General features: G+C 44.1%; 1 protein-coding gene across 1 annotated transcript; it reads left to right on the top strand.

Annotated features, from left to right (window-relative positions):
• Nucleotides 1-7,236: 7,236 nt before the first annotated feature.
• ZNF367 (zinc finger protein 367) lies at nucleotides 7,237-14,317 on the top strand. The gene is made up of 5 exons (XM_057384576.1): nucleotides 7,237-8,112; nucleotides 9,078-9,228; nucleotides 10,852-10,971; nucleotides 11,350-11,488; nucleotides 12,078-14,317. Exons 1-5 carry the CDS (start codon nucleotides 7,753-7,755, stop codon nucleotides 12,316-12,318), a joined length of 1,011 nt encoding a protein of 336 aa, XP_057240559.1. The 5' UTR covers nucleotides 7,237-7,752; the 3' UTR covers nucleotides 12,319-14,317.
• The last annotated feature ends 657 nt before the right edge of the window (nucleotides 14,318-14,974 follow it).

Raw genomic sequence — 14,974 nt, 5'->3', positions numbered from 1 at the left:
AAACGCTTCATACGTGCTGCCATCACACAACGGTGTCACCACGGGTCTTTTGGTACAACCTAAGCCCTCTAATAAGTGGCACCAATGAAAGACGGCGCTCGCTACACCGGGAGCTGCCAAAGGTAATTCTGCTCTATGTGGCCGTCATGCTTGCATGAAGTTGTGTGGTGCACTCACAAAGTTTCTGGAACGCCCCTTTCTGCTTAGAAAAGCAGGGGTATCCATAAGGCCAGCGAGCTCCGCGGTGCCGGCGGTGACGCTTCCACCAGCCCACAAGTGCAGAGTCACAGCTTGACTCGGAGAGCTGCTCCCTCCGGCAAAAGCCGTGATGGAGCTCTCCTGCTGTCACCAAACCCCTGTGCTGTGAGCCTGGTGTGACCCCTGTAGGAGCCGTGTCGGCTGCTCACAGCTCTGGACTGAGCTACGAGCACTCTTGCTGTCTCAAAATAAAAAAAATATCTCAATAAATATGACCAGCAGTGGCATGCGGGGAGACTCAGCAACGGTGGGTTTTTTTGGTTTTTTGTTTTTTTTTTTTTCTTTTTTTTTCCCCGCAGACGCACCTGGGCAAACGAAATTTCAGTGCCTCTTTTATCAGCCACAGTAACACCAAAATCTCAGCCCTTCAGCCTCAATTACTCAAAAGAATGACGTTTGCATTCTTGATTTCTGCGATAAGGCTGTTTTTATCCTGATCGTTCATGAAAAACTAACACTTCCTCTGTCATGACAACGGCACTGTATCTACCTCCTTATTTTGAAATTAATTTTATCCCTATTACAGGGACTTGAAACTAAATCAGAATTCTTGCTATGTTTCAAAAGCCACGATTAAAGACAGCCCTGTCACCATAACTGCCTTCTCTCTTCATTTTGGAGCGCTGATACATCCATGCACACCACTGTAAAACAAAATATGGTCTATCTTCCAGAGCTCAATCCAAGCCCTGAACATAATCACTGCATCTCTCCTGGCTTTAACGTAGGCCCGCTTTTGCAGGGCATGCTTACTGCAGAATAAAACTAATTTAATTTGACTTTAGTAGCCTTTCAAGCTCCAATTCCATTCAAGAGATCACAAACTGCTTTGCATCAATGGATTTAATGACAGTAAGTTCAGCTTAAATTTTCTGCTGGAAAAGAATTTACAAAATCCTGGTAGCTGAATCAAATCTTTCAGTCTCTGAAACACTTCAAATTAAAAGCAGAAAATTTTGGCTCAGGAAGGAAAGGAAAAATATCATTATTTCAGTTACARTTCTTACATTGTAAAAAGTAGCTACTCATAATCAACAAAAAATTATGAATGCATTTTCATGAATATGATAATCAAATACTGGATAAGAAATGTTCACTTAGATCAACTGTACTTGCCTCAGAATAGTTGGTTTATTTTGTAGAGAGATGAAACTACATGTGTTCTCAGTTCAAAGAAGGAGTTAGAATGCTACTTCRTGCTGTTCTAATCTGGCAAAAGACATTAACAATGTTATGTTCCTGCAGCATACCAAAAGACTCACCAACTCTTTGTAGACCTTTCTGGAGCCTTTTGGTATCAATTGCAGCATCCACACTAGATCTTCTCAGCACACATTGTATCCATAATTTTTTTTTTAGAAATTTAAAAAATACTTTATTTAAAAATTTTACAAGTTCGAATCAAAGTTATGCTGCATATGAAAGATGACAGACAAAAAGGTGTCATCTTTGACTGCRATATCCTTGCAGCTTTAATAAGTACTTTGCAGGTCATAGTATTTCTGGAGAGAGATGAATATGAGGAATTCAGAAATATTTCAGCAGTAAGATTAGAGATTTGATGTGCTTTAGCATTAGGCTTTTTTWATGAAGTCTCAAAAAAAAGAAAAAATAAGCCTAACTGCTCAGAGAGATTCCACAATGACAGGCAAAATCAGTGTTTGTTATATCTTGTCTGTATAAATAAATAAATCTCTATAATTGTGTTCTAAAAATAATGTAAAGCTTTAGAAATCCTTAGTTTTCTGATGCTCTGATCTGTCAATCAAAACTAAATTTCTGTAAGAGAKTTCAGCACCCAAAGTGATTGAAAGTTTAGCATGACAGATGAAAATAATTTTCAATCTCTTAATTTGCTTGCAGCTTTTCACTGTGTACAATCAGTGCACGATTGTCAAGTTACAAAGTCACACAAACAACAGAGATAGACAAGAAAAACTCAAATTTTACCGTTAAAGTGAAGCCAAATATTCTGTCTGGAATTTTACACCAAATAAGTAACAGCRATGGCTTCAGCATGATTACATATTTGTATGCAAAGAGTGAATCTCTTGCTGTACTAAGCCAGGTGCTCAACTCTTCTGACAACAGGCAATTCATGTTAAGTCAASATGAGGAGCTGCCAAAGTGGCTCCTCCATCCAGGTTCTCTCCGCAAGTGGATTTTTCACACACACAGAACAGAAACACAAGCTTGTCTAGCAGGTGTAGAAATGGAATATTGCATCTTTACCAAAAGGTCCTTGCTTATTTTTTTTTTTTTCCTAAGGGGAAAAAGTGCCTAATTACCAGAGACAGAATTGAGAACAGAGACTGGTGTTTCCCTGACCTTTACAACTAAGTGCTTAATAACCAGCAAGGATCATCCTGCCCTTGACCTTTCTTACAGCCACTTTCTCATCCCTGGACATTTGATTTTCTAGTGCCTAAATCTCTCCTGCCTGAGGGAGAAACATCCTGAACACACCATGGGGCTTAAGGTCCCATTCTGAGACAGAACAGGTAAAAAGGGTAACGCTCTGTCACTTAGTAGATCTGGCCATCACATACATTTTCCAGAAATGCGATTTTATCAAGCAAAATTGACCACACAAATTCTTAAGCTAAACAGCAAGCTGTATCACCAAAGATGGAGTGATATAGAGCAATACGCCTCATGCTGGGAGTATTGTGTGTGAGCTGGACATTGTGCCCTAGCTGGCAGCAAATGGCTAGAGTCCCAGCAAGTGAGCCAGGGACAAGGCTTTGTGCTGTCAAAGGGCACACAGAGACCTGTGGTGCTGGCTCGTCGGGGCAGGGGGGGCCAGTCACTTAGAGACCCTGCAGGATCCAATAAGCAAGGAGGAGACCCTAGCCCAAACACCTTGGGCCAAGGGGCAAGTGCAAGGGTGGGTGCAAAGACCGTAAGGGCGTAAAAGCCCAGAGATTCATTTCTAATAGTGCACGCTGCTACTGTGTTGCTGCATCACTATTAAGGCATTTGCCGTTAGGGATTCTGTCACTGGAAACATGGCGGKGTCAACATGGTAAAGGAAGTTTGTCTGGCAGAGTGAGTGTGGTGTGTGTAGGGATTCAAACAGGGCACCTGTCAGATCACTGGAGACACCCACAGCAAAGAGGTCTCAGTCTCATGGGTTGTGAATATGACTACCACAGTGGAATCTGAATGCTCAGACAGGAAATCTGGAAAATTGAAAAATATAATAATAAAGACTTGGATAAAAGATATTATTAGATAAAAGATTATTACCATTGCTAAGTTTTTATGTTAATCCATATTATTACATAATAACAATAAAGTTACATGTAGTTCGGTTAAGTGTTGCTATCATCTATCTAAAGGCCATAACCTAAAGTGCATGCTTTAAAGAGGTAGAACACCTCTTTCCATCTTTGTCATGTTTGTGTTCTGTTTCAGTTAATTGTTTCTATTTCTCAGAGKTTATTATCCTCAAACTCCATAATTCTCATTTCTGCCTTGAGTCTAATTAGCCAGATAGAACACAGAGACCTTTTCCTGCTTTCTCTTGAATCCTTGCTCCCTATCCTTTCCCAATTTCTGTCTCATGTCATATGTGATAGAAGGTATGCTCCATTTTAAAAAGTAGGATTTGATCTGACTATCAGTTGTATCATGTTTCATTATCTTAGTCCTTTAAGTCTCAGAGAGAACTTTTCCTTGTTTCCACACTAAAATATTAATGCTTTAACACATTGTATTGGGTTTGCAATGCCAAGTTTTGGGGTGGAGCGGCTGCAGGGCTGGCATCTATGGGAAGCTGCTGGAATTTTTCTCGATGCCTGGCAGAGCCAATCCACAGCAGCTCCAAAGACAAAGGTGCCAGTGGTCACAGCTGGGACAATTGGAAATGATTGTAACACCTCTGTGATAATGCATTTAAGAAGAAAATAAAAAAGTTATTGCGCACATGTACTTGTGGTCAGAGAAGAGTGGGTGAGAACATGTGAGAGGCATAACCCTGCATACACCAAGGTCAGTAGAGAAGGAAAGGGCTCCCAGTGCTGGAACTGAGATTCCCCTGCAGCCTGTGATGCACCCCATGATGAGGCAGCTGTGTCCCTGCAGCCCATGGAGGTCCACGGGGATGGAGAGATCMACCTGCAGCCTGTGGAGGAGCTCCACATCASAGCAGGTGGATGCACRAAGGAGGATGAGAACCTGTGGGAGGCTCCATGCTGGAGCAGCCTGTCCTTGAAGGACCCTGTGGAAAAGTGATTCTGCTGCAGCAGTTTGGGGAGCACTGCTGCCTATGGGACAGACTCATGCTGCAGTGTTAGCAGAGAACCATTGCTCATGAGATCCAGGCTGCAGAAGTTCATGGAGAACWGTCCCCATGGGAGGGACCCMACAATGCAGCAGGGGAACAACTCCTCTCCCTGAGCCGTGGAAGAAACCACAGATGATGAACAGACCCTAATCCCACTCCTAGTCTCCATGCTTCACTGGGGTCAGAAGTAGAGGTGGGAAGGAGGGAGGGGTGGCATGTAAGGTGTCTTAAAGGTTTTATTTTACTTCTCATTATCCTGCTCTGATTTTGTTAGCAATAAATTCAATTAATRTATCTAATTCCAGCCTATTTTGCTCACAATTGTACTCKGTGAGTAATCTTTCCCAGTCCTTATTTCAGCTCATGAATCCTTCATTAAATTTTCTCTCCCTTGCCCAGCTGCAGAGAGGAGTGATAGAGAGGCTTTTTTGGGTGCCTGGAATCCAGACAGGGTCAAACCACAATGCACATTAAGCTAGTAAAATAGCATCCAACTGCTCTGAAAAGCAAACATATTYAGTAGTGCTAAGACACTACAGTTGAGATGATTACTTTAGAACTGGTTTTACATGTTACATGAACTATTAAAATAATATATCTTAATACCTGTGACTGTGTATTGAGAAGCAGTATGTTTTATGCCCTATAGGCAAGGTACATTCTGTGTGCAAATTTTCTCTTACAGTAGCAGGATCTAGAAAGTTCAGTTCTCTTAGGTTATTGTTATTACAACAACATGAAACACTATGGTTCAGAAAAATTAAAATATCAAATGTGGCATCAACTCACCTCTTCCTCCTCTGGTGTTGCCTCTATTAACAAATTCTATTAGCTGGCATTAAAAAAAAAACTCACAAGATTTTTGTTAAAAAGTTAATCTGATGCCAGACCCTCAAATGTCATCACAAAATATAAAGGATACATTGGGGTAGCTTAGATTAAATATGGTGATATTCAGCAGCTCACAATGCACTGCACTATYCCCAATATCTACAATTCTGTATACCAGCTCATAATGCTAATTCTGTCAGTCACGGCAGTTCTTTAGCAGCTACATGTACTACTTGAAGCATTAGGCATGTAGATTTGAAAAGTTATTAAGAGTATATGCACTTGGGGTTTGGGACACGATTACTTTGAGTAATTTTTTTCCCCTAATAGATTTTAATATATTTTTCTGTATTAATACTCCTCTATAACAATATTATACTGCTGGAACTGTATACCATGGAATATTTTTAGGGCTGAAGGTTTTTTAAGGAGGTCAGATTCAAGCATGTGGAAACCCGTTTGCTCATTTTGGAAACAAATGTTACAAGCTGCAGCATTTTCTTTCTGGCCTGGTAAGTATGACCTGACCTGGCATAGTAGCGGTAGGACTTTGACATGTAACATCGAGTTTGAGAAGCTGAAATAGCATTACAATGAACAAGAATTTTCATAAGAAAAAAATTGAGGATTTTTAGTTAGTTTAAAAGGGCAGTCACRATAAACTCAACTGTGCTTCATAATGATAGGGCTGCCGACCTCAGGATGAATGATACACTGTATTCAGTATAAATACATATAGTACTGAAGTCCAGCATTACAGCCTCTGCACTGGAAGAACTGGTAGGCGTTTTTCATTATCCAAAGGGGGGTTAGTTTAATAGTCATATGTCACAGACCTGCTCTTCCCTGCACTTTCCTATTCCTGTCAGCAGTGATTATTAACTGTTGTTAAACTAACTCGTAAAAGGCAGGAGTCTGTAGCATTCGAACTGTGAACAAAATAGATCTGGGGGAAAAAACCCTCACTATTTTTAGAGCTCTGTGGCTTCTCTGTGCTCCTGGTATTGCCCTCAACATGTAGCTATTAATGTAGAAATGCAAGACTCTCCTCCACAGAGGTGACTCCACGACTTCCCTGGACAGCCTGTCTCTGCCACCCGCAATGAAAGGAAGCTTTTCCTCTTATTTGAGGTGAAACTTCTTGAGTTTTAGTTTTGAGCCATTGTTCCTTGTCCTGTCGCTCGTCAGGAAAGGAGTCTGGCACCATCCTCTTAAAACAACTGGCTTAAGAACCATCTAAAATTCCCGAGCCGAGGCCCGTGACAACGTCTCCTGCGCATTTCTCTGGTCCACCCCCGGGATCGGTGCCTGTATCTGTATAGTTACTGGTGCCTCATGCCACGGGCACCGCTGCTGGACAGGGCGTCTCCCTGAGCGGCGCCGCCAGCGCCATAATGGCCGCGGCGTCCCGACCGCGCCCGCCCGCCCTACRACCCCCGCGGAGGCGGCGGCAGCTCACGGGGATACACTCCCAGCCGGCAAGTTGGCTCTCAGCTCTGTCCGCCGCTGAGGGCAGGGGCCCGGCAAGGGAAGAGAATGGGCTTCCCCGCCCCATGAAAACGAAACCGCGGCCGGCTATCTCACCGCCAGGCGGCCCCTTGAACCCGCCAGGCGCGCCAAAGCCCCCGCAGCTCCACCGGATTGGCCCGCGCAGCCCGCCCACAGCCCGAGCGCGCCAAACTCGCCCGGGAGCGCCGTCTCTGCCTCTCCCCGCCCCCGCCGCAGCGGGCCAATCAGCGCATCCCCCGGGGCCGCGAGCCGGGCGGCTGCCCAATAGAATGGCACCAGCGACATGCCCTCCTCCYCCTTCGGCCCCGCCTCTGAAGGCGCGGCCGCCGACTTTCCCGCCCAGCGGTTGGCCGGCGGGAACAGACTCCCCGTGACATCCCAGCCGGGCCGGATGATTGGCTGCGCTCGGGCGCGAAACGTAACGCGGGAAAACCGGGGGCTCGGCCCGGGCGGCGAGCGCGGAGGTATCGCGGCGGCGGCGGCTYCTCCTCGGGCATCGCCGGGACCGGGGCTGCCAGTGGGGTCGGCTTCACTTCGGAAAGGTGCGGGGACGCTGTGACTGCTTCGCTCCGGCCGCTGCCATGGCCGGGGCCCGCCGCTGACTTGGCGGATCCGCTCGGGGGGTGATTGCGGAGGCGGAGGGGTGCGGAGGGAAAGACACCGAGACYACAGGGAGCCGCCGTCCCCGGTGATGAGCGGCTGAGGCAAGCTCGGGCGGCGACAGGTGGCAACGGCCGCGGAACCTCCGTCCAGCTGCACGATCCATCCCGGGACACGGCCGCGGACAGCRGGGCCGCGCCGCCTGGAACGCTCTCCTGTCCCTCTCTCCCCGCGCTCCCTTCGCCTCTGCCCGCGAGGGGTCGGCAATGGCGGAGTGGCTCCCACCGGGAACCCCCCCGGTGATTTTTTGCCAGGACTCTCCGAAGCGCGTCCTGGTCTCCGTTATCAAAACCACCCCGATCAAACCCTCCTCGGGGGGTGGCGGGGGCGAAGAGCCGATGCCCGTCCCGCCCGTTCCCACCAGCCCCGGCTTCAGCGACTTCATGGTCTACCCGTGGCGCTGGGGCGAGAACGCGCACAATGTGACGCTCAGCCCCGGCGGCGCCGACAGCACCGCCGGCCCCTCAGCCCTCCCGCCTCCCCGCGGGGGAGCAGGCAGAGTGCCCGCCGGCGACGAGGAGAAGGCGGGGAGCCCAGGGAGCGGCGGCCGGCACCGGCACCTGAAGGTGAGTGCAGGGAGCGGCGCGAGGGGGCGGGCGCGGCCGCGCGCCTACAGGGTGACTCCGCGGCGGGGCGCGCGCCCCCCGTGCTTCCGCCCGGACATTTAAAGTGAAGTCACTTCCGGTAGCGGCGCGCGGGCCCTGCGGCCAGGGATGGGGCGGAGCCGCTGTTCTTATTCTCTGCTTTTAAAAGTTTTAAAACAACTCTTAAAAAAAGCACCCTTTCTATCAAATAACCCCTTGTCCTCTCTGTCCTCGCATCTGGAGTGCTTTGTCCCGTTCTGGGCTTCTCAGTACAAGAGAGACATTGAGCTCCTGGAGTGGGTCCATTGTGAGACAGCGGAGGTGATTAAGGGRCTGTAGAATTTCCCTTATGAGGAAAGTCTGAGGGTGCTGGGCCTGCGCAGCCTCAAGAAGAGAAGACTGAGAGGGAACCCCTTAAATGCTTATAAATACCTAACGAGGGTGCCAGGAGGATAGAGCTGGGCTCTGCTTGGTTGTGACAAGCTGTAGAAAAAACGACAATGGGCAGACACTAATGCACAGGAAGTTCCACCTCAATATGAAGAGGGATTTCTTTACYGTGTGGGTGATTGAGCACTGGCACAAGTTGCCCCAGAAGGTTTTGGAGTCTCCCTCACTGGAGATGCTCAAGAACCATGTGGATGCAATCCTGTGCCAGGATTGTACTCTAGAATGACTCCACTTGAGTAGGGAGGTTAGACCAGATGACCCACCCACTGTCCCTTCCAACCTGACCCATTCTGTGATCCCGTGTACAGTTTCTCCCCATGTTCCCTCCTACACCAGCTGGAGCCCAGCCATTAGGAGCGAGTTAGGAATAGGCTGGGCATGGTCTGGTGTGGCTCTGTGCTGTCACAGAACCGCCCTCAGTCATTTTGCTGTGCCCATTGACCAAACTGAAGGGGGAGGAAGTGCCTGAGTTTAATTCCCTCGTTATTTACACCCAGGATGGAATAAGACGAGGCCGTCCAAGAGCAGACACCGTCCGAGACCTGATCAGTGAAGGAGAGCACTCTTCCAGCAGGATACGCTGTAATATTTGCAACAGGGTCTTTCCACGAGAGAAGTCACTTCAAGCCCATAAACGAACTCACACTGGTGAGTAAGGGGAAGGTATAAATAGCTAGGGTGAGCCACTTAGGAAGTACCAGGGAAGGAATTAAAACCCCACAAACAAACACAAAGGAACCCCAAGTAATCATATTTTGCTCCCAGTGCTTGTTGGTCAATTAAAGTCTTTGTAACTATATTTGTCATGGGGAAGTGTAGCAGCAATTTGGGCCGTAATAGTATAGACAAATTGTGTAAGTATATTWTCTATTGAAGTTACTTTGTCAGAGGCAGAACTAGTCTTGAGCTTGGTGCTCTGTACTTAAGCTTGCTAGCACTTTGTATCCTATTTACTTCTCTTCTGTGATTTGTTTCCTCATTGGTGGTGTACTTTTCACATCACAATTGAAGTTTTGCTGTAAGAGGTTACAGTAACTTAAAAAGTGGCTGGCAACTTCAGGACTGTAACAGTCTAAGGACTATGTTTAAATACTGAGAGAATATTGTATGTACTTAAAATCACCCAGATRTTTTTTCCCACATCCTAGAATTCATTTTCTAGAGTGGAGGTGGTCATGCTAATTTTTCGGAACTGTATTTAGAAGGCAATYTGCAGTTCAGTTAAAATATGTGATGAATTCTACTCAGGTAAGCTTGAAATGAATATGCTGTTTRGGTTTTTTTTTTAAACCAAGCAAATACATTCTTTTTCTTAAACAGCACTCTGTATTTGCAATAAAATGTGAACAAATGTAGCTCTCAATACAGACAGAACCACCAGCACTTTCCCCAAACCAATCAAAAAAAACCCCACAAAAACCTTTGCTCTCACCATCTCCTGACTCCAGTAACTATGACTTAATCTAGGTAATAATAATAAAAAGCAGCTTCCTAATGTTTTTTGGTCAAAAGATATTATTTCACTTTGTTGCACAACGTGTTGAACTTGTAAGAACTACTAAACTGAATAGACCTTACCATGGTGTCATTCCTCTGAATTAGTGACCCAGATTTACCCTCATTTTGTTGCTTTCCTGAGGGCGGTGGCATGGCATGCCTTTGTGTAGTGTGTGCAATGAGATCCTCTTGAGGAAGGAGACACCTGCTACTTTGTTCTTCTGATTGCAGTTTACATGGAGAAGTCTTCCTTGACGACTGTCCTAAGAAAACTTAAATTTGGAACAAATTTCTCATGCAGCCTCCATYATTATAATTTTTCTCAAACATGAGATGTTTCTCCTAATGAGATATTTCCAAAACCTTGTAGTCATGTTGACCTCAGATATTTTACCCTATTTCAGTTTATGGTAAGGATAAAATGTATCTAGTTACAACTTGRATTACTTTACTTGTCCTTTTACTTTATATATTTCTTTCTCTATAGGTGCACAGTTTCACAGGACAAAGCTTATGCAGTCCTATCTAAGAGTCTTAAATCAGAAAAGAAGACAAGGAAAACACTTCCTTTTTTTTTTCTTTTTGGAAATATGACTATTGTCCATTAGCATAGAACATGCACTTCTGAGTATACTGGGCCTTTTTAAGTAGGTGCAARTGTCTGAGTGGGTAAAAGGAGAGCTTGCTTGTACAAGTCTCAAGCCAGGGACCATCTCTGGATGCCACAACACTTCTAGTGAGCTTTCATAAATCTCTTCTGTTATTACTTTTAAGGTGAAAGGCCTTATTTATGTGACTACCCAGATTGTGGGAAAGCCTTTGTRCAGAGTGGACAGCTCAAAACTCACCAGCGTCTCCACACAGGAGAGAAACCTTTTGTTTGCTCRGAGAATGGTGAGTCATCAGAGAACAATTTCCAGCTTTCTGGGGTCAGACTAGTATTGGTAATGCAGGCATGTTTACATGGTAAAAGCTTTGGAATTTAATTTTGGTGGAACTTTTAGGGAGGGGAAGAGCMTTGCAGAATCTGCCTAATTCTGAAACTACGTATCTAAGGATTGCGTACATTCTCTGTCAGTAGTTACTAATGTATAAAATGATGGGGCATGTTCTGAACCTTGCAGCTAAAGCATGCCATTTTTGACCAAACCTAGGGTTTTTGTGAATGGGGAAGGCTGGATTCAGTGGCATTTTCACCCTACAGATGTTACACTTAGTCATTGGTTGGCTGCTTTCTGTGACACCTTCATTTTCGCTTTGTGGGTTTTTAAGGCTGTTTAAGCAGATTCACACATGCAAACCGTCATTGTCCCAAACATCCCTACGCCCGACTGAAGAGGGAAGAGCTCACGGACAGGCTGAGTAAGAAGCAGACGGCTGACAATAAAGCTGTGGCTGAGTGGCTAGCCAAGTAAGTTCCTTCCCGTTGTCACCTTTCTCAAAATACTTATAAGGGTGGTCTGATGCAGCATTTATTCTTTGGGACAATGAAACCCTAAGAAACCAAAACAAAATGTTCTTCTAGTACACATCAGTGCAGCCTTGCCTCTCTTTAAAGATTTATGAGCTCCTGGCCAAGACAAAGTTCCTCATGAAACTTTCTTTCTTACAGTTATGTTTTGTTGTGTGTTTGCTGTCCACTTAAATACTTACCTTTGCTTGATCAATGCCTGCTAATAGCTTATTAGTAGTGCTACAGTTTTGCTAAATTTGCATTTGTATGAGGGGCTGTGTATGCCTAGGGAGAAATACCTGCTGAGAACACCATGGAGATGAGAAGTCTGTCACAGATGTTTCCTTGGGCACTTTACACTTAAAATGCTGAATAAAGAATATTTTTGACAGCTTAAACACTACCATATAAGGGCTAAAAGATAAATCTCAAGTCCACTTCTCAGTTGGATGTAAGTTAGTATTTGGGAAGTTTAACCCACTTTGAATTTTTGGTGGTGAGTCAAATGCACATATTTTACAAGTATTCCTCACATTTGATGTTACAGATACTGGGAGACAAGAGAGCAGCGTGCTCCTGCTTTGAAGACCAAAGCAATCCAGAAAACAGATCAGGAACAGCAGGACCCAATGGAGTATCTTCAGTCTGATGAAGAGGACGATGAAGAGAAAAACAGCGCTCATTCAGCTGCCCGCCACCGCCGCCTCCAGGAGCAGCGTGAACGCATGCATGGCGCACTGGCTCTCATTGAGCTGGCAAACTTAGCTGTGGCACCCCTGCGACAGTAGATAGGAGGAGCAGTGTCTGTTCATAAAAAATTTACTTTCTGGTGTTACTTAACCAGTTAGATCCCAAGCATAAGCTAAGCACCTTACTTGCTTATAATAGGCTGCTATTCTGTAGAATTTATGAAGAATGTTGTTGCCTCGTAACATGGGGTGAGAGAATTGCACTTTTGATAAGTTAGAAGACAGATGTAAAATTTTTAAGTATTTTGTAAATATGGGACTGCATAATGCAGGGTTGACAAATTTACGTGTCATTGGAAGCTAGATTTTGCAAGGTTAACTCATTTATTTGAAGCAGATTTCACAGGAAACGCTTTCTGAACAAAGTGTTCGCGATTAGTAGGATGGTACATGTGGCCAAAGAAGGCTGACAAAATAGTATTTATCTGACTATTTAAGCAAAGTGATGGGTCTGGGGATATTGTTAAACAGCAATGAAACCATGTTTTTTAATGTCAGTATATCTTTACTTAGCATCTCCAAGGTGAAAGGAAAAGGTTAGTTCTCTCAGCTTGTACAGGGAAAGAAAATGCATCATGCAGGGAATATCTTCACTGTGACTGCTCAAGGTATGAGRCTTGACTTTGCTGCTTCACGTTTTTTTTGATTTGATGTTAGCAGAATCTCTTGGTAGCACTTGTTATTCCTAACATGTGTAGTTGGGAAGTTTTGCACATTGTTTTATCTGAAAATGATTAGTCTTGCAAAGTCTAGACAAAGGTAAGCAATTGGTAATATTTTTTCAGGTGTTTTTGGACCCTGTAGTTGATTTGGCACTTGATTTTGTTAATAAAGGGGTTATTTACAGGGTGGTGTGAGTTAGTAGTAAACTATGCTAGGTCTTCTGTTAGCAAACACTAAGTTTYAAAGTATTGCTTTTATATGATGATTAGCAAATAGAAGCCTCCGTACTTACAGTGCATAAAGCCACCTTATTGCTTTACTCCAGGATAACATGCTGATTTTTTGTTCACTAACCATAGCACAGCTATAAATTAAACACTGCAGAAAAGTATTCACTATACAACTAGAAAATAGGCTTCCAAAGGTAGTTACAAGTGTGTTAACAGTGTGATTTCATATATTTCCCAAATAAATGAAGTTGCAGACTGCTGCCTAGTACTCAGATGYTGATATAAAATGTTTAACAGGGTATCTTGTCACTTTGTGAATGTTGTATACTTTAGTAGCATTGTCTCATGGAGATATTTTTCCTTTTTTTTTTGCTTTGAAGGCAGCCAGAGATTCCTAATATGCTAACAAAACTTTGTTTTCAGATTGGACTTTTTGTGTGTGGTTTTGTTGTTGGTTTTTGTTGTTGTTAAGCTACTGCTTAAGGGGATATTAATAATGTGTATTTACTGACCTGCTTGCTTTAACTTCTTCCTCTTGTTGAAAGTCAGGAAATTCAGATGAGAAAGGAAACCTCTTTCCCTCTCATTTAAAAGGAAGAAAACATTTTATCAGTCACTTGATATAGGCTGACCAGATGCCTACAGCTGTTCCAGAAAAGTAGTTTTACACCAGAAACTGCAACTGTTCAAGTGTGTTCTCTGATAACCCGTTGTGGTTGAAAATCTCATTAAACCCAGTTTGGTTAAATATTCTGTTGATGCACTTAACTAAAGAGTAGTTGAATAATTTTTTTTAAAAAGTCTCTTTCATTGAATGTAAATAATGTTGCACCAGTGATACGGTTTAACTTCTGCTTCAGCTTCTGAAAAACATAAGAAACACTSGTCATACTAGGCTTGTTAGCCTATATGAAACTGGTAATTCATGCATGTAGGTTTTGGGTTTCTAAAAAAAATTACATGATTTTGAATATTCATCTGGCTTCATGCAAATAGTCTGATCCCAAAATGAGCCCTGAACATAGATCTTGTAATTCTGAGTCATAACTCAGAATTGCTCCTGACTAGTATTTATCGGGGCAGAAGACTGTAATTTGCAGACTGGAATCTTACTTCATCAGGATTGGTTGTGGTTTTTTAGTGSGKTTTTTTTTKKTKSYTKGKTTTYMRGGKTTTTWAWTTTTTTTTTTCAGTCAGCCAGAATATTTCCTCAGGTCTTTAAGGTAAGACAAGTACACTGGATTGTACTTTGCCATAGAAAAAATTCAGACAGCTGAAGCAGTTCTGGATCATGACAAGTTTGGGGTAAAATACCAAGGAAAAAAAGGAAAGACGGGATGTGGAAGACTGCTTTTTGTTATTAAGTGATTACATACAAGAAATTGTTCAGAGCTTTGAAAGATTAAGTTGTAGTTTGGCGTGAGTTAAAAGCAGAAGAGTTGATGTGCTATCATTCTAATAGATGCTTTGAATAAAAAAGTTGATTTAATTTTCAGGTTTAATGTGTGCTGTTTGATGATTAGAAAGACTCAGCAGCTTCCTTGTTTCTATATCTCTGACAGCCCGACTTGTTGCAKAGAAGGTGAAGGTGTTATTTTCCCTCTCCCTTGAAATCTGACACAAGTTAAACCACTCGAGGGAAATTCCGTAGTGTTTTTCACAGTTTGACAAAGTTGTGAGTRTGAAGACCAGGCTGGGTGCTGAGGGCTGGCTGCAGCCGCATCCGTGCTGTGTGTCCCGTGGGGCTCGGCCTCTTTCCCTTTGGCGGGTGAGCCCCAGAGGCCCCATTTCGCCCTGGGGCA

The sequence above is a fragment of the Malurus melanocephalus genome, unplaced genomic scaffold (genome assembly GCF_030028575.1).
Source record: "Malurus melanocephalus ecotype Western Australia unplaced genomic scaffold, MMel_1.1 scaffold_15, whole genome shotgun sequence".
Taxonomy (NCBI): Eukaryota; Metazoa; Chordata; class Aves; order Passeriformes; family Maluridae; genus Malurus; species Malurus melanocephalus.
Note: the sequence above shows the minus strand (reverse complement) of the source record. Positions and strands in the feature narration are given on the sequence as shown.